The sequence below is a fragment of the Apis laboriosa genome, unplaced genomic scaffold (assembly GCF_014066325.1).
Source record: "Apis laboriosa isolate Shangri-la unplaced genomic scaffold, ASM1406632v1 scaffold23_cov150, whole genome shotgun sequence".
Lineage (NCBI taxonomy): Eukaryota > Metazoa > Arthropoda > Insecta > Hymenoptera > Apidae > Apis > Apis laboriosa.
The window spans coordinates 4,346,039-4,367,326 of NW_025222452.1; the positions used below are offsets into that span (position 1 = coordinate 4,346,039).

The 21,288-nt window shown below is 34.8% G+C and overlaps 4 protein-coding genes and 3 non-coding genes across 9 annotated transcripts in view; 6 read left to right on the top strand and 1 right to left on the bottom strand.

The window, feature by feature from the left end:
- The first annotated feature begins 1,021 nt into the window (after nt 1–1,021).
- Nucleotides 1,022–4,873, top strand: LOC122713404 (acetylcholine receptor subunit alpha-L1). 2 transcript variants are annotated; one of them, XM_043933822.1, is made up of 8 exons: nt 1,022–1,365; nt 1,851–2,078; nt 2,170–2,214; nt 2,301–2,410; nt 2,503–2,683; nt 2,806–3,499; nt 3,604–3,812; nt 3,918–4,873. In XM_043933822.1, exons 2-8 carry the CDS (start codon nt 1,899–1,901, stop codon nt 4,122–4,124), a joined length of 1,626 nt encoding a protein of 541 aa, XP_043789757.1. In that variant the 5' UTR covers nt 1,022–1,365; nt 1,851–1,898; the 3' UTR covers nt 4,125–4,873. The 2 variants fall into 2 exon arrangements, with proteins under 2 accessions (XP_043789757.1, XP_043789758.1); XM_043933823.1 differs by having other exon boundaries at nt 3,922–4,061.
- A 62-nt stretch (nt 4,874–4,935) lies between these two features.
- On the bottom strand, nt 4,936–9,053 carry LOC122713278 (lipopolysaccharide-induced tumor necrosis factor-alpha factor homolog). Of its 2 annotated transcripts, none has more exons than XM_043933605.1 (4): nt 8,815–9,053; nt 7,407–7,592; nt 7,035–7,320; nt 4,936–6,486 (listed from the first exon to the last, which is right to left on the bottom strand). In XM_043933605.1, the coding sequence occupies exons 2-4, from the start codon at nt 7,588–7,590 to the stop codon at nt 6,384–6,386; spliced, it is 573 nt and encodes a 190-aa protein (XP_043789540.1). In that variant the 5' UTR covers nt 7,591–7,592; nt 8,815–9,053; the 3' UTR covers nt 4,936–6,383. The 2 variants fall into 2 exon arrangements, with proteins under 2 accessions (XP_043789540.1, XP_043789539.1); XM_043933604.1 differs by having other exon boundaries at nt 7,407–7,595.
- Nucleotides 9,054–9,971: 918 nt separating this feature from the next.
- LOC122713504 (kinesin-like protein costa) lies at nt 9,972–12,926 on the top strand. The gene has a single exon (XM_043934042.1). The coding sequence runs from the start codon at nt 10,235–10,237 to the stop codon at nt 12,788–12,790; it is 2,556 nt and encodes an 851-aa protein (XP_043789977.1). The 5' UTR covers nt 9,972–10,234; the 3' UTR covers nt 12,791–12,926.
- Nucleotides 12,927–13,980: 1,054 nt separating this feature from the next.
- Nucleotides 13,981–14,053, top strand: Trnav-cac. Its single transcript has one exon. It is a non-coding gene; the product is annotated as a tRNA-Val (tRNA).
- Nucleotides 14,054–14,432: 379 nt separating this feature from the next.
- Nucleotides 14,433–14,555, top strand: Trnal-caa. The gene is made up of 2 exons: nt 14,433–14,470; nt 14,521–14,555. It is a non-coding gene; the product is annotated as a tRNA-Leu (tRNA).
- Nucleotides 14,556–15,028: 473 nt separating this feature from the next.
- Nucleotides 15,029–15,100, top strand: Trnae-cuc. The gene has a single exon. It is a non-coding gene; the product is annotated as a tRNA-Glu (tRNA).
- Nucleotides 15,101–15,923: 823 nt separating this feature from the next.
- The window catches only part of LOC122713503, a 69,665-nt gene continuing 64,300 nt past the window's right edge, over nt 15,924–21,288 (top strand). The window contains exons 1-3 of the mRNA XM_043934041.1: nt 15,924–16,137; nt 16,679–17,013; nt 17,121–17,324. Coding sequence (XP_043789976.1) covers nt 15,924–16,137; nt 16,679–17,013; nt 17,121–17,324 — 753 coding nt within the window. The remainder of the gene's footprint in view (nt 16,138–16,678; nt 17,014–17,120; nt 17,325–21,288) is intronic.

Consider the following 21,288-nt stretch of genomic DNA (forward strand, 5'->3'; position numbering starts at 1 on the left):
GGCGTTGAAAGAAGAAGAAGAAGAAGAAAAAAAAGAAAAATCCTCCCTCGCTAACCAAATAAAATTTTACCCTAGTTAAGTCGTTTATGAAAAAAAAGAAAGAAAGAAAACGTGAAANTAGTGCTTCGTGCAACGACGAAAAATAATCCCATTTACCGCGATATGCACGCGATGGGCGTTGAAAGAAGAAGAAGAAGAAAAAAAAAAAGAAAAATCCTCCCTCGCTAACCAAATAAAATTTTACCCTAGTTAAGTCGTTTATGAAAAAAAAGAAAGAAAGAAAACGTGAAAAAGCGATCAAACGCGTTGTTAAAGGATCGCGAACTGTTCGCTCGATCCGATGTACGCTCGGAGACTGGAGATCCCTATTAAACGAGAAAGCAACGGAATAAAGAGCGTTGTCAGAAACCCTTTTCAAATATCATTCTAGCCTAGTCCTAAATTCCTCCCTATTGTTCGCCCCTACCTTCGTTAGGTAAATTAGAAAACCGAGAGAGAGAGAGGGGGAGGGGAGGAGAGGAAGATTTTTCTTCGAAGCTGGTCGACTCAATTGGGCTCAATCCCATTTCCCTCGTTCAAATACTCGTCTCACGTAATAATAAATCTTCCAACTCTTTGAGGAGAATTAATAAAGTATGAGAAAAACACGGTCGGTTTACGCGTATATTTTCACTTCATCCTCCCTCATCCCTTCGTTTCAACGGAATTAATTCAACGGAGTTAAATCTCGAGGATCGATCGACGGGAGAATCGATCTCTCGCGCGGCGATCGTTCGTATTACACGATATTCGAAGATCGCGCGTGAAACGTAAACGTAACGCTTCCCTGGGCGTTGGAGGTTTTCTCTCGCCCGGTAACGGAAAACTCCGTAGAAAATTTGGAAAAACGGGAAAAAGGGGGGGGAGACAGGGAAGGGAGGCGTAGGTGGAGGCGGAGAGATGGTGGTGCAGAAGCGGCGGTCGTGCGCCTCTTTTTCCACTGTCGAGTGCAACGAACAGAAGCTGCGCCGTTGGGGCGGCGTTGAAAACGCGCAGCCACCCTCGACCCTCGGCCGGTGCATGCGCAATGGTGTATCGATCCCGGAGAATCCGAGATGCACGTAACATCATCCAGTGGTCCATTGGCTGTATACAGAATACCATTTCTCCGTTCATCCGCCGCGCCGTTTCGCGACCATCGCCGACGTTTCGAGCAACGAAACGACGGGACGACGCGTCACAGTGATGCGAGAGCGTCGCGTCCCCGATCGCCGACCGACCGCACCAATCGTCAACGTTTCGAGGAATCGGGACGCTTCGTTATGAGACACGTCGGCAGACGCGAGATCGACTCTCGTGAGAGGAAGAGCACTCGAAGTACTTGAAGTACGTAATTATTCGTTCAATACTTTGTTGTAAACATTGTGATCGATCGATCGATCGATCGATCGCTTTGGTCGAGTTCCTTTTGTATCGAATTATTCGCGAATTATTATTGGAAAGAAATTTAAAATTTCCTCTCGAAATTTTGCTTGAAACAATTCGAGCGAATTTTAACTCGAATCATTTTCATAGCTTCGAGAAATTTGAAAACGAATTTTGAAATTTATATTAATTTTATCAATTGAATAGTTATGCCGGATCATTTCAGAATAAAATCTGAAGATACTTTATACTAATCGTAAATATCGTAAACGCGGTTGCATCTTGAGTCGAAGTAATAACTTTTAATCTTAAAAGAAAACGTTACTACTTACGTTACGTATATTTCGATAAAGATACAAGAAGCAAGAAGTCAACGCAACAAGTCTACGATATCTACACATCTATCTCCAATATATAGCTTCTACAACAATTTTCTGTATAAACAGGATGCCGATCGGATCTGAATCCGGAAACTAGCTACGCTACCATTTAAAATGATACTTCAGGCGATCATCTTGATCCTCTCCGCAAGGATATGCCACGGCAATCCGGACGCGAAGAGGCTGTACGACGATTTGCTGTCGAATTACAATCGGCTGATACGCCCCGTTTCGAATAACAACGACACCGTAGTCGTTAAACTAGGACTTCGTCTGTCCCAACTGATCGATCTCGTGCGTGGCCTTTTTTTATTATGCATATACATAATAATAAACAACATTTCGAAATTTCAGAGTAACGAAATTAATAATTGAAAATTTGCAGAATTTGAAGGATCAAATTCTCACGACAAACGTTTGGCTCGAGCACGTAAGTCTTCGATCGAGATTCTATCGAGAATCTATCGTTATCGGGCGAAGCATCGGTTAATCGAGAAATCGAATTCATTTGCCCAGGAATGGCAGGATCACAAGTTTCAATGGGATCCGGCAGAGTACGGAGGTGTCACCGAACTCTACGTACCAAGCGAGCACATATGGCTTCCCGACATTGTGCTCTACAATAAGTACGCAAACACTAAATCTAAATCCAATAATAATCCATAAATAATCCTTTCTCCTTTTGGCGATTATCGATTTTTGGCAAATTTGGTTTCAGCGCGGACGGGGAGTACGGAGTCACAACGATGACCAAAGCTATCCTACATTACACGGGGAAGGTACTATGGACACCTCCGGCTATCTTCAAATCCTCGTGCGAGATAGACGTTCGATATTTTCCGTTCGATCAACAAACTTGCTTCATGAAGTTCGGTTCGTGGACTTACGACGGTATTCAGGTAAAAGAAAAAAAAAAAAAAAAAAAAAAACAACTTCTTTCCGCTATATTCGACCAACTGTTGGACAAACGAAATCGAAATCCCTGAATCTGAATCCTGATCTGTTCGAATCCGCTGCTCAGATCGACTTGAAACACATCAATCAAAACATGGGAGACAAAGTGGAGATCGGGATCGATCTTCGCGAGTACTACCCTAGCGTCGAGTGGGACATACTGGGGGTTCCAGCCGAACGGCACAAGAAATATTACCCGTGTTGCGACGAGCCCTATCCCGACATCTTCTTCAACATCACTCTACGCCGAAAAACGTTGTTCTACACGGTGAATTTGATCGTCCCATGTGTGAGCATCTCGTATTTGTCGGTGCTCGCGTTCTACTTGCCCGCGGACTCCGGCGAGAAAATCGCCCTCTGCATCAACATCCTACTATCTCAAACAATGTTTTTCCTCTTAATATCGGAGATCATACCATCCACCTCGTTGGCGTTGCCATTGCTCGGCAAATACTTGCTGTTCACCATGATCCTCGTCGGCCTCTCGGTAGTTATAACGATCGTCATATTGAACGTTCATTACCGCAAGCCGAGCACCCATAAAATGGCCCCTTGGGTGAGGAAGATTTTCATAAGGAGATTACCGAAACTTCTTTTAATGAGGGTGCCCGACGATCTGTTGAACGATCTTGCCGCTCATAAGATGCACGGTAGAGGAAGATCCGGGAAGAAGAGCAAATTCAACGCCGCTGTCGCTGCAGCCGTGCAATCGTCCTCCATAGTCTCGTCCCCTGATTCCGCTCGTCATCAACGAATCGGCGGTGAGTGTCGTGCCTATTCCATTCTTATGACGTACCGATTGAAAAAAAATATATATATATATATGAGCGTTGGGGGAGGGGGTGTAACGACGCAACGGTTTCAGGATGCAACGGATTGCACACGACGACCGCGCATAACAGATTCTTGGGAGGGATCGGTGGATACAATGGACTTCCCACGGTGATGTCCGGGTTGGACGAGTCCCTGAGCGACGTAACGCCCAGGAAGAAATATCCTTTCGAGCTCGAGAAAGCTTTGCACAACGTGATGTTCATTCAGCACCACATACAACGGCAAGACGAGTTCAACGCGGTATGTATGGTGTTTTCGAATGAAAGCGTGGATGAAAGTGTTGGGGAGATGTTTGCGGCGTATTATTGCGTAATTTCACGAATTTTGAACATCCGTTTTGGACAGGAAGATCAGGATTGGGGTTTCGTAGCGATGGTTCTCGACAGACTTTTCCTATGGATCTTCACTATAGCTTCGATCGTTGGCACGTTCATCATTCTCTGCGAGGCACCGGCCCTTCGTGACAACACCAAACCGATCGACATGGAATATTCCTCCGTGGCCCAGCAACAATTCCTTCCTAACGGTGATATTTTGGAAACTCTCGTGTAGAAATATTTGGTGTAGGCGTTGCGGAGAGAGCGCAGGGGGTGCCGATGTATCTCTTATTAAAGACTTTATCATAGTACAATGCCGCGTCAATCAAAGATTTTCCCTTCACTTTCTTGTTTCTCAACTCGTTGCGAGACGCATTTGTCCAACCGCGAATCAACACCCTTGGCTACATACTTTATATACGTTTTATTAGAAGATATAAGATTTTCGATATCTCAAAATGTCTAAAAGTACTCGACGGTATATAGTACTTACGCGCACATGACGATTAAGTACTCTTGAATTAACAATAAACCGTGTTAACCGTTCAGCTAAATAAAAAAAAAAAAAAAAAAAACAAAAAAAAAAAAGATTGCAATATTACTTGTAGAAATTTTGTAATATCGATTTTGAATCGTAGGAGATACAAAATGGAGTATCAATTGCCCATCAAAGTCTATAATAATAAGTACGCATATAGGGAGAAACATTTTCTGCTCGAATCGATATCTTCCTGATGATGAGCAATCAAGAAAATTGTTATATAGTATATACGTAATTTTTTCAACTATTAAAAAATATAAAATCAATCTTTTTCAATAAACGTTTTCAAGAAAACGAAATATATATATATATATTCGGACTCGTTCGATATCTTGTATGACTATAAAAATTAAATAAACGACAATTATAATGCATTTTATCGTTTATTCGTGATTATACGATTTGTGCTATATTTTATTTTTTTTTTTTTTTTTATAACCAGATCAAATTCAATTTTCCCATTTTTATCGACATATATATATACACTTCAAAAACCAAAATATAATTTATTATATAAAACACGTACAAGAAAAATATCGTACATTCAAAATACACGTATATATATAAAAAACGCTAAAAAATTTCATGTAAATTACACGTGAACCAAATAAAGCAAGAGATAATAGCGATGTTATTCAGAATGAGAACTTGACATTAATATTAATCATTGTAACTGATTCAAAAGACATATATATATATATATATGTGTGTGTATATAATATATATAATACGTAAAAAGAACAAAATAGTATAGCGAGGATAAATATATGCGTAGAATCATAGAAATATTTGAGTCAAAATCTTAAATACGTGAAACATCAAACAGCGTGTGAATCTCTATTACGTCGTTAAATATTATCTTCCTGGAATTGCAAGGGAAGCTCGAAGATATTTCTTTCACGCACAAAATTATTCTTTCTGTTTGATACATTCGTCTATAAAAGAGAATTTCTAACAGTAATCAATTAATATTTCATATAAATTGTTTGAACAAAAGTATGATACCACTCAAAAACGGAAATAGATAATCTTGATAATATAATTCGAATAGTTTTCGTTCAATATGCAAATCCTTTCGCAATCTGCATAAAAATATCATTTTTCATACTTATAGTTTCTATATACTATGTAATATGCAAGAATGTATTTCATAATAAAATCCCGGAAGCACCAATAAAATACAAAAATAAAAATGCACGAATATTGTTGCGAACAAGAAGTGGAACAACTTTCTATGTTTATTATCGACTAATCGTTCCCTTTTTTCTTATACGCTAATGAAACACGTTGAAAGAAATAAGAGAACAATTCGCCTTGGTTCAACCAACCAGAAGAAACATCGTTTCTCCTTTCTTTCCGAATGCGAATTTCTCTCTCTCTCTCTCTCTCTCTCTCTCTCTCTCTCTCTCTCTCTCTCTGTCTCTCTGTCTCTCTGTCTCTCTGTCTTTCTTTTCCTAGAAAATTTTCCTAAAGCTACGTAGAATATGACAAATGCAAGTAAAAACAATACTGCTCATTAGTTCAACACTCGAAAATATCTGTAATAGTATTACCCACGCTATCTCTAAATTCGACATGAACACACTCGAACACATCATCTCACTTATATCGGATCAACATGAAATCTACAATCATCGAGACTATTGTACATTGTAGTATACTGCATTCAGATCTCATCTTGCAAGGAATAAGCGTCACATATATGAATGTATAGTAATACGATCTATGACAATCTTGTCGGATAAATCTTTCTCTTAACTTGCTATACGCGATAAGCAGGGAAATATCGATTACTTCCCATATATGTTATACTGACTAATACATAATGTAATATGTAATATGTAATATGTAATATGTATACATATAATGTGCGATAATACATATTACATTAATGTATTTGATTATATAAAGAATCGCGTAACAATATACAAATTGACGTGTCCCAGGTTTGATTCAACCTTTCCACGTACCAATATAACTTTTGCATTTCGGACAGAAATGATGGACACTCATGAAGTTGCTCATACAATACGGTAGGCATGAGCAAAGGCAACATCTGAAATTTGAAAGAACATCGGTCAAAATTTTTTTTTTTTTTTAGGATCTAATAGAAAACCACATACACCAAGACAAGACGAGAACATATTTGGAAAAAACCGTGCACTCTTGAAAGCTTAGGAGAAGAGCCATATTATAAGTAAAGAGGACCCATATATAAATATTTTAGTGTTTCGAAAGTGAATATGAACTGGAAATCCGTGCGCTATTTCTACAAAGCAATACTAATCTTAAGTCGGAATGAAAAACGATAAACAAAACCAAGGCCAATAGTAAGTCAGTTGAAAAACAATCAAGCATGTATTCTGATATAAAACTCGTGTTAATAATAATAATATAAATAATAAAATTATTACAAATATTCTTAATATTTCCTATTCGTAATTTTTAAAAAGGTCTATTATATTTGTATCGAACAATTGTAAGAAAAACACAAAGAAAATGTGTGTAATAAATAAAAGATAAATTAAAAATAAAATAAGCAGCAAAAGCAATTTTATAGCGTAAGCAATGCAACAAATATTTAAAAAATGAATGTACACTCACCCAAATAAGCAGAGCAAGATACAGCATAGATGAGCACATCGCTGATGATCCGACATTGTGGAAGTTTTAATATTAGCATGACAAGTGGGACACGTTGTTTTTGTTGGATTTGGACTCAAAGAATAAATCATTGGCTGATATACAACTCGGACTTCCGGTTGAGGCACCGCATTCGGATTTGCATTATATTGTGTCTGTTGCTGTGGCATAGATTCGCTGGGCCCAGAATAATTCGGTGGATATGGCACCGTCGTCTGATTCGATGGAATTATCTGAGGAGCGTTATCTGAAATTGCAATTAATCTATTCGTTCAATTGTGTATCATCAAAAATTTATATTGATTTATAATATAAAAATAAAATAATACGTACGAGGCATAGAAGATGACATTGGCATAGAAGATGGTCCCACTGGATATGGAATTCCTACTGGAATGTTTGGTTGCCGAGATATACGAGCTGCATTTTCAACAGCCTCTTCGTAAGAAGGAGGTGCCGAAGGTGGAGGAGCTGAGGGTTGAGTACTTCCACTAGCAAACGCCATATTTTTTTCCATTTCTTCTAAAATAATATTTAAATACAATTTTAAATATCTTATACAAAATACATGTACTATCGCATGTATCAATCGCATACCGAATAAATCTAGCTCTAATAAAAAAATAGGTCGAATTGGATGCTATGGATGCTATCACGTTTGAACATAAACAAACATAGACAAATGAGCGCGAAAGTGCTTATGTGCGAATAGAAAGTTGAACGGATGTTAAGTAATAAAGATAATGCAAAGTATGTTGGCTTAGAGAACCGTTTCTAGAAAATTTAGAACCCATCATACTTACATTCGTGTTCTTTGTTCCATCAGATATTACGTTATGGTCTTGCTTCAAGCTTGGATTATATTATTCAAACGTAATATTCGAATAATCACTTAACCTCGATTCAATGTGAACACGAGAATTACAAAGTTTTCAAAGTTATTACGTTTGATACATAAATCAAATATACAAATTATTTTGAAGATCTTTAGTTTAAATCAGTAATTTTCAATTTTTTTTATCTCATATAATAAAAACATTAAACAAATTAATTATTAAAATTCTATGACATATCAAAAAAAGCATTAAATTCTTTAAAATATATTTTTTTTACTAATTTTCAAAGAAAAATATTTTTTTTCCCTTTCCAAAATGAAAATAAAATATTGAGAAATTTGGAAATAATTATATTTATTACTTTTCTTCAATTTATATATAAAAATCTTGAGTGTGACTTATGAATTTATCGTAGTACATTAGTATGTCATATCAATTGAAAGTCATTGATATAAATAAAAGATCTTTTCAAACGCAAATATATGACACTAACAATAAAAGAATGTACATATCAAAGTCTACGAGTCAAAGCAAATTTAAATTATTAGTCATAACAATATTCAGAATATATTATATAAGTTAAAAACTTTATAAAATATAAAAAAATTCATAATTTATTTCAATAAATGTTAAATCCATAATAATTTTACATCAAATAAAGTATATATGATTATATAAGTATCTAATTAGTAAATAGCATACATGAGAAATGAATATTGGTTTTTTTAATTTAGATGCGTTGCATATGACGTAAAAGTTTAATGCATCGATATAACTCTTTTCAGACTTTTGATAAAACTATTTCAATTAAGATTATAATATAAACTAACCTACATAATCATCCTACATAATCAATAATGAATAAATTTTTTATAAAGAAAAATAAAAAAACATAATATTCTTACCAAATTGATTTCTCAAGATTTCGAAGTCACGTAGTCGCTATTTGCGAAGAGGAGGTTAGTTATAGTTGAACACTCCGAATTAATAATGACTTGTATGCACCATAGAAGTATTAATATACATATCGTACTATTAGATAGTTAATTATTTCGTAACATTATATAACATTTTTCATGTATTTATAAAAAAAATGAAGAAAACTACACAATACTTGGCAAAAACTGTCACATTAACATAACTGAAACGACAGACAAGAGTCTGTTGTAATTTTTGCCAATGACCAATCATAGCACTGGTATCATTCCAGAAACGAAACTCAGGAAAATGGCGCGGAACATTTTAAATAATATCATGTGCAAATAATTTTTATTAAAATATAATCAATCGATAAAAATTTTATTATCTATATAAAATTTTTATTATTTTTATAAGTCAAAAAATTTTTTATATATATATAATATACAAATATTAACAAAATACTAAAATATTGTTTGATTATTAAAACATTATTTGATTCATTTTGATTCGTAGTATCGTGCAAACTTTTGCCGCGTTTGGATGATGGTGTGGTTCGATTTTTAAACAAAAAAGTGTAATATATTTATCAAGAGATAAAATTGATAAGTGTCTAGAAAAGAAGTCAGTTCTTAACTCATTTTTGTAAGTAAAAATATAAATTTGATTAATATAATAATTTTTAAATATTTCAAATTCGATGCAATTGAATTTTATTGGCAGAATTGCCAATAGATAAGTGATTCAAAAAAATTGTTTACTCTTTTAACAGTCTGTATTTTACATGTTTATTATCACATATTTATACATTGCGTTTTTATATTAGTTATTTATAATCTGAAAATTTAATTTAATTACGAAATTAATTTTTGAGGAATTTTTTTTGAATTCGTTTCATAAATCTATTATTATAATAATTTGTTGTATTTTGCTTATTTCCATGCAATTTATATTTTATATATTTCACACGATGAATTTCAATATAAGTAATCTCGACAAATTTATAATATCTTAAGTATATTTCTTTCTTTTCTATATTAATCATAAGTTGGTAACAGTTTCTGCCAGATATTTCTGTTACTTATTGAATACAGAAGTTTATAAAACATTCTATCAAATACGTTTGAAATTATAATTAATTGAATTTTGTACATTACTTATTAGAATATACAAAAATGTAGCAGTATATATAATAGTGAATATTTAAATATAAGATTGGAACACAAAAAGTTCCTTATAGGTTAGAAATCATGAAAATAAATTTATATTTTATGTTTCAAATGATAAAAGAATAGTATTTTAAAACAAAATGAGATCATTAAAAGATATTCATTAAATATTTATATTATATATAAATGAATGAAGCCATATTTATTATATTAAATTGTATAATATAATATTTTCAAAATGATGCATTATACACCTTGGATCCATCATCAAACAGTGCTGGACAATCATCAATGTTATACACCATATATAAATACTGTGCCATCTTATCCACATAATAATCATGAGCAACAACATATTACAGAAGAAGAGAGTGAGCAAACAGGAGATGAAACACATGATACAATGACTTCTGCTACATCAGGAGAGCGTAGTTCTAGTGCTGATATATTTAGATTAGAATTTGCAGCAGCCCAATGGTCAAAATTAGTTTCAAATGCAGAAGGTCTTTTTACTAAGCTTATGACAAGTAATATTTTACCTCATACAGAACAAGATCAAATTGAACAATGGCTTTGTATGAAACAAGAATACGAAGAATGTATTGCTAGTGATGATACTGGTAGTTTACAAGGTTATACGGAAAATGCAAGAAGATCATTAGAAAGGATAGAAGAAGTAACTGAAACTGATGAAAAAACAGATGAATCTATACATCAAATGGAAAGAAAAATTGAAATAAATTGTTTATCTAGTTCAGAAAGTGAATTATCTGAAACTAATGATGATGATGAAGAAGAAGAAGAAGAAGAGGAAGATCATAGTGATGTTAGTTCAGAAAATCCAGATTTCTTAGAAAAATTAGACGAATGTATGAATAAACTTAAGATAGAAACAGATAGAATAGTTGATTCTACAAGGGATGAATTTAGAGAAACAAATATAGAGATTATTCCAACTGTGGCAAGATCTATAAATACTAATAATAATGTCCTTGTAACTAGAGCTGTTCCACTTAGAAATCCAAATTCCAGGAGGAATTCAATGCTTCCTGGTTCTGAAATGTGTAATGAAGTATTAGCCTTCAACGATAGCCTTAAACCTAACCAAAATCAAATTTTAGATAATAAAACTTCAGCATTTACTAGTATAAGAATATTAGACAATTGTGAATCTGAAACAATTATTAATGAAAATCATGCGACTCATAATGATAATTCACCAGATTTATTAATTGATGCTTTGAAAACAACAGAAATGCCAGAGCCTATTAAGGAATTGAAAACATTGACATTAAATAACGAGGCAAAACAAACTCAAGTGAAAAAAATTCAATCAGATTTAGATGGAGCTCATAAACGTATAGAAGAGCTACAAACTACTATTAAAATCAAAGAAAAATTCATCGCAGATATGATAAAAAATTCAGATGCGCGCGCTAGCGCAAAACAAAAATTTCAACGCAAATGGAGTAAATTGGAAGAAGAATATTATAATACAAGAAGCCAATTGGCTCAAGCTGAAAATGCTTCCATCTACAAAGATTCAGAAGAAAAGTCTGCCCATAAGAAAGAGATTGAGTTATATAAAAACATGGCCATTCATTATGAAAAGAGATTGATGGATATTGAAATGATAAAACAAATTGCAGGTGATTCTGCTAAAAAAGTATTAGAACTTGAAAGTTCCTTAAATACATCTAGAAAACAAATGGAAAAATTGAAGAAACAATTGAAAAAAGAGGAGGAACGTAAGAAACAATTAGAAGAAGAATTAGCAGAGGATCAGAAAAAAATTCGTGATCTCGAAGAAAAATATAATTTAACAGCTTCCAAGTTGAAGGAGATGCAATCGGAAAGCGAGGATGAGAAAAATAATAGTAAATCTAAAACCGATTATTCTGATAAAAAAAAGAATTTATTAGACGTTAGCGCGAGAATATCGCATCTTGATCATGTTTTAAAAGAAAAATCGATGGATTTAGAAAGAACGGCGGATATAGACGAAAAGGAAGCTTTGCGTCACGAAATTCGAAATCTACGACGTACTCGTGATTGTTTAGTGGACGAGAAATGCGATCTAGATGAAAAATTTCAAAAAGAAAAGACACTGTCCACTGTAGAAGAGAGGAAATTATTGGAATGCGGAGAAACGATCGAGGCGATCGATGCTATGATCGAGCATAAGAATGAAATGATTTGTGGACGGAAGGGATTCGATGAAAATCAATCACAGCGTGAAAAGGGGGAAAGAATGTTAATGGAAAGATTGGCGAAACTTTCAGATGGTGAAATGAGAACTTTATTCTATAAATATTTTCTAAAGGTAATCGATTTAAAAGAGAGTTCAAAAAATCTGGAAGTTCAAACAGCTGAATTGGAAAGTCATATAGAAACTCAGGAATGGCAAATTCAAACGTTAACAAATGCTTTAAAACAAACTAAATTGGAAGCAGAGAGACGAATAGTTTTGATGCAAAGGGAACATGAAGAAAAATTACATCTCATGTTTAGACATTTTGCAGAAGAAACTAGTAGTTCTGGTCATGAAAGATTGGACAAAGATTCCGAACTTGCGAAATATAAACGTGAAAATAGAACGTTGAGAAAACGATTAGCAGATGTTGAAGCTCTTTTGAAAGGTCCAACACCACCACGTACAGCTAGTCCAGCAAAAATATCACAACAAGGGTTGAAACAAATTCCACCATGTAATCGACCAACAACCAAAGTAACTAGGCAGCGAAATAAATTGATAATACAAAAAACCACTGACTGCGATAAGAAAAAAAAATAAACTTTTCTGAGAAGTTTATTATATTTTATACTTCTTCTCTGTTAACATTTCTTTTTTACTCTATTTTTTTATTTTTTGTACAGTGTCTAGCAATTACATTACTAATTTAATAGAACATACAAATGCACATTATCATTTTTTTTTAAATGTACATTTTATATTAAGTATTCAGAGAAGTTTTTATCGTTTTCTAATTAAAGAAAAATTAAAGAAATATCGATAAAAATTTTTCTAAACATTTAATATTATTTAAAAATACAATCAATAGATTCTTATTTCGCAAATATTCAATTTCAGATTTTCAGGAAGCAAATCCTTCAAGCATAATTTATATAAATAATAAAGATATATAATTTTATACTCATTTTTCCCTCTTTCGTTCGATTGTCAATCAATATTTATTATATAATCATGAAATAGATTCGATTTATAGTATATACTTATAAAACTAAGAATATTGAACCTCAATCAAAATAGCATTTGCATGTTTGCCAGATCTCAATTAAGAAAATAAGTATTGCATTTAAATATGATAAATACAATCAAATATTTATTATATTGTTAATTATTTAAAGAAAATAAAATCCGAATTATTGATGATCAATTAAATGCTCGTTGTATTAAATATAGTATAAGTATTCGATAGTACATTGTACGCAATGCGCAATGTTAGTAGTTCCATTTAGTAACAATAGATGCATTTTACACTTGATAGTGTAAAAATCTTATGATATTAAATAATTTATATAAGATAATATTCTTTACTTCCGATATATTATTTATTGCAATTTTGTAAATATATTAATAATATACATTGAATACAATATTGAATCCTTTAGGCCCTCGCTGAAATATAATATAATAATTTATTTATAATTTATGAAATCATTAAATTCCTATATACACACGAAAGTAATAACAAAGGCCGAAAGAATTAATATCCTTTACACTTTCACAAAATGAAATCTAAATAAATATTCAATTATTGAAAAAAAAAAAAAATGTGTTCTTCATTTCATGATTAAATGCAGAATTATTTTATTTTTATAATTTGTAGAAAAGTATATAATTTTTTTTTTTATATATATCAATTGACATAAAATTAATAAAAAAAATTATATTAAAATATTAATTTTTAAATAGATTATGTATATTATTTATAAAATATCTATGAAAATTTACCAAGTGTAGTTTCCGTAGTGTAGTGGTTATCACGTGTGCTTCACACGCACAAGGTCCCCGGTTCGATCCCGGGCGGAAACATGTGGGGTTCTCTTTTTCATTCTTCACTTCATATTTTTGCTAAAATAAACATTTTAAACATTGCTAAAGAATAAATTTATTTATATTTTTTTATTTTCTTTTTTTTCTCGAAATTACTTTTATTTTAGAAATTAATATTTTCTATACATATATAAAAAAAATATTAAAAATACTAATATTTGTATAAATAATAATATATTTTATACTGCATTCGTGATTTATCAATATAAAATAGAAATGAAAACATTTTTTTTTTATAATATATATGTTATTAAAAAAAGAAATGCATTAGAGACAATTATATAATATAGTAATTATCTATATAGTAGCAATCGTGTCAAAAGCATGTTGTATATTTTAAACGACGTTGCTATCAAGTGTCAGGATGGCCGAGCGGTCTAAGGCGCCAGACTCAAGGTTAATCCCCTTTTCAGTCCAAGACTGAAGCAATGTGCATTCTGGTCTCCATCTGGAGGCGTGGGTTCGAATCCCACTCCTGACAAATTTTTTCTAATTTTTTATAAACATTTAATTCCGAAAAAATACTTTGTATTTTTTAATTTTTGTTAAAAATAATTTTAAATATTTTCGGATGCGAATAACCAGCGCCGCGTTTCTTGAGTTCAATTCTCATTAAAATGCTTATTTTTTTTATTCCACAGAAATAAATGGAAAATATCATATTACGAGAGAATAGCGAAATAAAATAATTATTTTATTTTTATAACCATAAAATATTTCGCTTTGTTTTAGATTCAACAGTTTCTTTAAAATTTTAGACGCATGTATTTTTGTGTATTAGATACAATAATATTAAATTATTTTTTAATATCACAAGAAATATATGCTTGTAAATAATTAATTTAACGAATTTTTCGCGTTATTACATTTAAGTTGTACTAATTATAAATTCTACTACTTGATTATTTCTATTATCAACTTATGTCGAGTAATGAAAAAGCACACGTTCGAAAATCCGGTATGGTCTAGTGGCTAGGATACCTGGCTCTCACCCAGGCGGCCCGGGTTCGATTCCCGGTACCGGAATTCTCTTTTTTTCTTATTTTACGTTAATTAATTACCTTTACTTTCAATTAAAGTTACTTTACCGATTAATCTTGCGTCAAAGTAGAAATCGCAAGTCCCTAAATTTATCTACAATCTTCGAAATATTACTCGTACTTCACGTTAGATCTCAAACATTCATTAGCTACCGTATTCGCGATTTATTTGATGTACAAAATACAGTCGTTATTCGACAACACTGTTGCCTTACACTGTTCTTATTCTTCGCGTAAATGCCTAGTAAGACGTAGCTCCGCTTGTCTATCGGTATGCAATCACTGCCATTTTTATCGACATTTGCGGAAATGGCTTGGAGACCCAACACGTGTATTACCATCCACTCTATAATTCCGAAAAACGGTCGCAATTTTCTCGAGAGGTATCGCGTCAGAATGATTGAAAATAACCTATGGTAACTTGTCAGGATTAAAGTACATGCATACGTAATGCGCAAACAAAATTACGTACTCGCACGTATACAGCGACTTCAAGAAAACTTTTCCACTTACTCGTAGTCGTAGGGAGACAGATGGCTCATGCATCCGGTCACGAATGGATGAAATCAATTCGAAGATTAACGAGCATTAAAATTAATTATTTGAAGTGAGAATCGAGACAGTAAATTTATCGTTCGTGCAATAATTTATTTATTACGAATAATATTGCAAAGATTTGTTAAAAATATTCATATCTTTTACGAAGAAAGTGTTTATTTTCTATTTCATACAGGTACAGTGGTCTAGGAGAAATCGATTCGAGTTGCTCGCACATTTCAAAATACGCGTATTTCATGTACAAAGTATGGATGTTGGTAACGATGTGCATCCTGGCGATCACCGTCTTCGCGGATATTTACGCGAATATGGATAATTTGTCGATCACAACCGACGATGGTTGCATCTTCGCTGGCATCTTCGTTGTGATATTCAAAGCGATGAACCTTCAAATTCATCGAGGAAAAATGAAAAAATTGTTGCACGATATATTCGAGTGTGGCGACGATCTCTGCGAATTTTCCGGCGAGTGAAATTCAATTTACGTTATTGTATAAAAAAAAGAAAAAATTAGAGAGAAAAACTACGAACGATCCAATTAATGAAAACGAGAAACGTTTTTCTAACATTTTCGACATTTTTTTCGTAATCATCGTTATTTCGTTCAAACATTATCATTTCTGTTCATCGAATCTTGGTCTGGAAAAAGAGATGAGTGAAACGCCTCTGAGATTAAAATTAAGAGCGAACGGTCGAGACCCGTATCTCTGATGTGAAATGACGCAGCAAATGATGCACGTTGACTTCATTAATTCAGGTCCACTTGGTCACTTTTCCATACCCCTATCTTCTATCCCATTCTCCCTTCACAACCTTCCCTCCTCTTAACCTGGAACTTTTTATTCAGAATTACTCGGCATATTTCTCGTATTTCGCAACCGCTCTTTCGTTGATTGGCGAATCAACACGTTCTCTCATACTCTCGCCGAAATTAAATAAAAGCACGGACAATTGTCTCTGTGTTTAATAACCCGATTGATCGTGATGAATTTTTTTTTTTTTCCAGAACTCGAAAGCGTTAAGAAGATTATCGACAAATATCACACACGTAACAAAGTGATGTTCTTTGGATTTTGCGGGATAGGAGCTTGCCTAGGATTCGCACTGTTGTGCTTCACGCCTATGGAGAATGGTTTGCCGATCAGGGCAAAGTATCCCTTGAACACGACCGTATCACCTTGGCACGAGATCAGTTTCTTCGTTGAAACTTGCGCCGTATCTGGCGGTCTGTTAGGAATAATCGTAATGGACAGCATGACGACTTTCAAGTGCAGCTTGATCACGATGCTGTTGGACGCGTTGAATGTCAATTTTGAAAATTGTAACTATGAAACGAAGCAGGTAGATACGATAAGATAAAAGAATTTCAATCTCTTTTCAATTTTTCAAATTGAAAATAGAAATAGAAAATAGAATTAAATTTTCGAAATTTCCTTTCTTCTTTACAGACGATCGATGGATACAATGTATACAAGGAAAAACGGAATAATAATAATAATAGATTCCTCGATCGTTACAAGAAGTGTGTTCAATTTCATCAACGATTAGTAATCATATCGAAGGATTACAACGAGATATACAATTTAAGCATGTTCGTTCAGATGCTTTCCAGCACCTCGATCATATGTCTGACTGGTTTTCAAGCTGTTGTGGTAAGATACGACTCGATGAAGATATAATCGCCAGCTCGTGTGTATCATGATCGATTTTCATCGGTCGAAACAGGTCGGAGGGCAAAGTTCGAATATTATGAAGTACGGGATTTATCTTAGCGCTGCTATGTCTCAACTCTTCTACATCTGTTGGTTAGGGAACGAGCTCTGTTACGCGGTAAGGATTAATTGGATCGATCGTTTTTAATCACTGAGCGGGAAAAATGAATGAAATTTTACCGCTCATCAAGCGTTAAACGGATTATTGCGAGAAAAAGGAAAAGAGAAAAAGGAAGGATGAATTATTATATGAATTATTTCGTAGAGTTCGATGTTGGATAAAAGTCAATGGTTCTCGGGCTGGCAACACGAGCGTTTGACCGATATCGCTCAAGTGTTCACATTATCCACGGTGTTCACCAGAAAATCTATAATTCTAAGAGCAAGTGTATTTTACATTCTGTCTTTGGAAACTTTTATCGTGGTTCGTAGATGAGATACACCATAATTTTATTATACAAAACAGAATAGCGTTTCATCCAAAGAATACGTATTCGCATTGCAGATTATAAAGAGATCTTACTCGTTTTTTACCTTATTGAACAACATGGATTTAACGGATCATTAACACCGTCGTTCTGCCGTCTTTATTGCCGTATTAACATGCAAGAATTAACGCGCAAAGAAGCATCGATTATAATATTCCCCGGTTAAAAACGGTAAACGGAAGCTTTGCCCAACATCATCATGATTTCACAACCATGTAAAAGTAAGAATAGAAACCCTATTTTTTGAAAAAAAAATTCATCAATGCTCGTTAATGTTCTCGACAATCTGTTCCCTCATCACGCTCGCGGCGGAATCCTGTTCGGGCCAATAACCTTGCAAATTAATAGTCGAACGAAATTGTTCGAGAATTTGCCGATCCGTTCTGTTTGCACGCTAATAATGGCGTTACAATAATAAACTATCTTCAATTCTCTCAAAATTTGTCAATATTTGAAAGAGAGAGAGAGAGAGAAATTGATTCCTTAATTTTTATTAATTTCTTCAATTAATTTCTTAACCGTCTTCGTGAATGTTAAAATTGTTCATTCGTGGACTGACGAATCGGAAGCCGATCGCTCGTCGAATCCGATTAAAACGAAATTACGATTGGAAATCGACGACCGTCGATTAATTTATTACTAGGCGTGAATGTTGGCGATAAAGTATCGACAAAATCACAGCGCGGATCGTTTCGCATGGCTCGTTAACGTCCGAGTTAAAACGTATATATTTATTCGTCGTGGGCAAAGATGATGGAAATTCGACGGTGTAATTAAACGGCGAACGCCTTTTACCGCCCTCTGCCCATCCTCTGTTCATCACTGTGAAACACGAGAACGGCTCGTGTCTTACCAGGACTCCTCTCCGCGTTTTCAATCTCCCGTTTGATCTGACCGATGACTATCTGCCCTGATTTATAGCGCCCCACCTGCCCTCGTAACGCGGCTTTCGTTTCATTTAACCGAGCTTACATAAATATCACTCCAACTTGGCCAAGCATTAACGAAACAAAGTGCTGTTTCGTTTTCACCTGTCTCGTATCGAAGATGATTCTCGGATTCTCATCAACGAACGGGACAAATTTTCGCGTTTTAAATTATTGTGAAATATTTCTCGAATAAAAACTCCCTCCCCTTCTTCTTCTTTATTTTAATGATAATAAGTTTATTGTACCATTGTACCGAATCGAATTGTAAACTCGAGACGCACGATTGTTCAAGGAACAATAAATCGTAGAGTATTTCACGTAGGTGCAATATATTTCTTCTTCATATTCCGCGGCAAGGGGCTGTCTATTCATCGACTTTTATAGCGCGCTCAATAAATTCTCTTCCGCGAGAGGAGAGAGAGAGAGAGGGAGAGAGAGAGAGAGAGAGAGGACATTAAAGTTTCATCATTCGGTAGCGTTTAATTCAATCGTTTCTAATCCCTGGACTATCCTCTTAGGAAAATAATTACGCGTATACAATTCGTTCGAAGTCGAGGGAATAATTTTCTGCCTCGTCGCGTATCGGAAGATCGCGTCCCGATCGTGAGGAAAGAAAAGGAGGGAGGATGTCGTTGTTCCGCCAGCCATTCCACCGCCACTTGCTTCCTAGACAGATGGTCGGTCCAGCACATGTTATCTAACTGTAGGTCCCCTTCAACCGTCATTTCTATATACGTTTGTATCCTACGTTTCCACGGCGAGGCTGTCGCTCTTTTGCCGTGGCGTCCATTTCTTGCGGTCGTCTTGCGTCTTTTCTTCCCCTCGGAAGGATGAACCGATCATTATTCGCCTCTTCTTGCCCGTTTCCTTTCCACTCGCGTGGCTTTCGAAAGAATCAACGATTTTCTCGAAAAAAAAAAAAAAAAAAAGAACAATCGATAGTAAAAGAACGATCGTATCATTCCGATTAGAAGAAATCGAATTATCTCGACTCGAAACGTTCTCCAATATGTTTACATTATTACGAGCGTGCCGAGGTGGACTTTAACCGCGTTACGCAAAAGTATTAAAAAAAAAGGAACCATTTTCTATGGTTGTAAACGTTCATTTCCTTTTACGTACCCCCTTATCTCGCAGAAATCGCGTATACGATTCGCGATAAAAAAAAAAGGGGGATATATCGCGCGGAATGCAAATAGGAAAATTCGTTTTATTACCCAATAATTCGTTTTATCGCCCGCTCTAATGTGAATTTATCGCGAGACAAATCAATTGCGGCGAACACGCGCCAATAAAGATTTAAACAAGAAGAAGAAGAGGAGGAGGAGAAAGAAGAAGAAGAAGAGGAAGAAGGAAGAAAAAGAAAATGAAGAATCCTCGCAACGACGGGGAGGGATTATGATCCAGCGTTAAAAATGAAGCGTTTGTTCCGCGTGTGGTCCCGCCGATCTCTCTCCTTACTTATCGCGCCTTGAACTCGACTCTCCTCCTCTGTAGGGGGACATAGCATAAATTTCACCGGTGAAATTTTCGTACGAGTCCTTTCATCTGATTCTCCCGAAAAAAATGATCCGGCCGCCGCTCGCCTGACCCGTGCCTTCATCCGTCGCATCCTTCTTCGCCCCCTCCTCCCCCGATCGCGCAGTTTCTGGAGCCTCCAGAAACTGGAGTAACAGCCAAATTCCAAATTCTCATTCCTTTTAGCCGCGTCCTCGACACCCGAGGGGGGGGTGGGTCATCCGCCTCTCGTCAAGAGTCCGCCTCGAATTCGTATGTGAGAAATGGTTGGAAATTTTGTATCCACCTTCTAACTTCGATCGGAGGCGGAAATAGACGGTTAGAATAGCGGTTGAATTGAGCTTCGTTCGCGCGAACGAAAATTCGTTACGTGGGTAGAGCTACGCAAGCTGGACAAGTGAGCCGGGTGGAGGAGGAGGAAAGAGGAGGGAGGAAGAACAGTTCGATGACAAGGTAGAAAACTTAATGGATTTCACGAAAGGGGGCGAACGATTAATTGGATCGGTGTAATGAATTTTTATAGGGGCGAATGAATCGGTCTCATCTTTCCTTTTTTTTTTTTTTTTTTTTTAATTCAATCGAGAAAAATTAATAGGCCATTTTTCTCGGTGGGCGTTCCTCCAAGGAGGGGGGGGGGAGGGGGAGTCCTCCAAGAGATGGATGGAAAGCGGGATCGATCGATCATTTCTTCGATCGTATCGCCGCATGTATAATAACGTTTTATAAATCGAGGAAAAGTTGCGCGAAACGGGCCACACGATACTACAAATACGATAAAAATTGCCATTTTCCATCGTGCCATTCGCGAAGAAGAGGCATGTGCATCGAGAGATTATTACATCCATTTACAAAAAAAAAAAAAAAAAAGAAGAAGAAGAGGAAAAAAAGCGTGTACTCGCCGTGTACCGTACACCGTGCACCGTATAAAAATTTCGAGGCATCTTGATACGTATGATAAAGTTGCGTAAA

Excerpts from the sequence above, each read along its gene's own strand:
- LOC122713404 (XM_043933822.1), top strand. The coding sequence starts at position 1,899 with ATGATACTTCAGGCGATCATCTTGATCCTCTCCGCAAGGATATGCCAC. Across the intron at positions 2,411-2,502 it reads GACATTGTGCTCTACAATAA|CGCGGACGGGGAGTACGGAG; the intron begins GTACGCAAACAC and ends ATTTGGTTTCAG. Across the intron at positions 3,500-3,603 it reads TCGTCATCAACGAATCGGCG|GATGCAACGGATTGCACACG; the intron begins GTGAGTGTCGTG and ends CAACGGTTTCAG.
- LOC122713278 (XM_043933605.1), bottom strand. The coding sequence starts at position 7,590 with ATGGAAAAAAATATGGCGTTTGCTAGTGGAAGTACTCAACCCTCAGCT. Across the intron at positions 7,321-7,406 it reads AATGTCATCTTCTATGCCTC|ATAACGCTCCTCAGATAATT; the intron begins GTACGTATTATT and ends TTGCAATTTCAG. Across the intron at positions 6,487-7,034 it reads ATCTTGCTCTGCTTATTTGG|ATGTTGCCTTTGCTCATGCC; the intron begins GTGAGTGTACAT and ends TTCAAATTTCAG.
- LOC122713504 (XM_043934042.1), top strand. The coding sequence starts at position 10,235 with ATGATGCATTATACACCTTGGATCCATCATCAAACAGTGCTGGACAAT.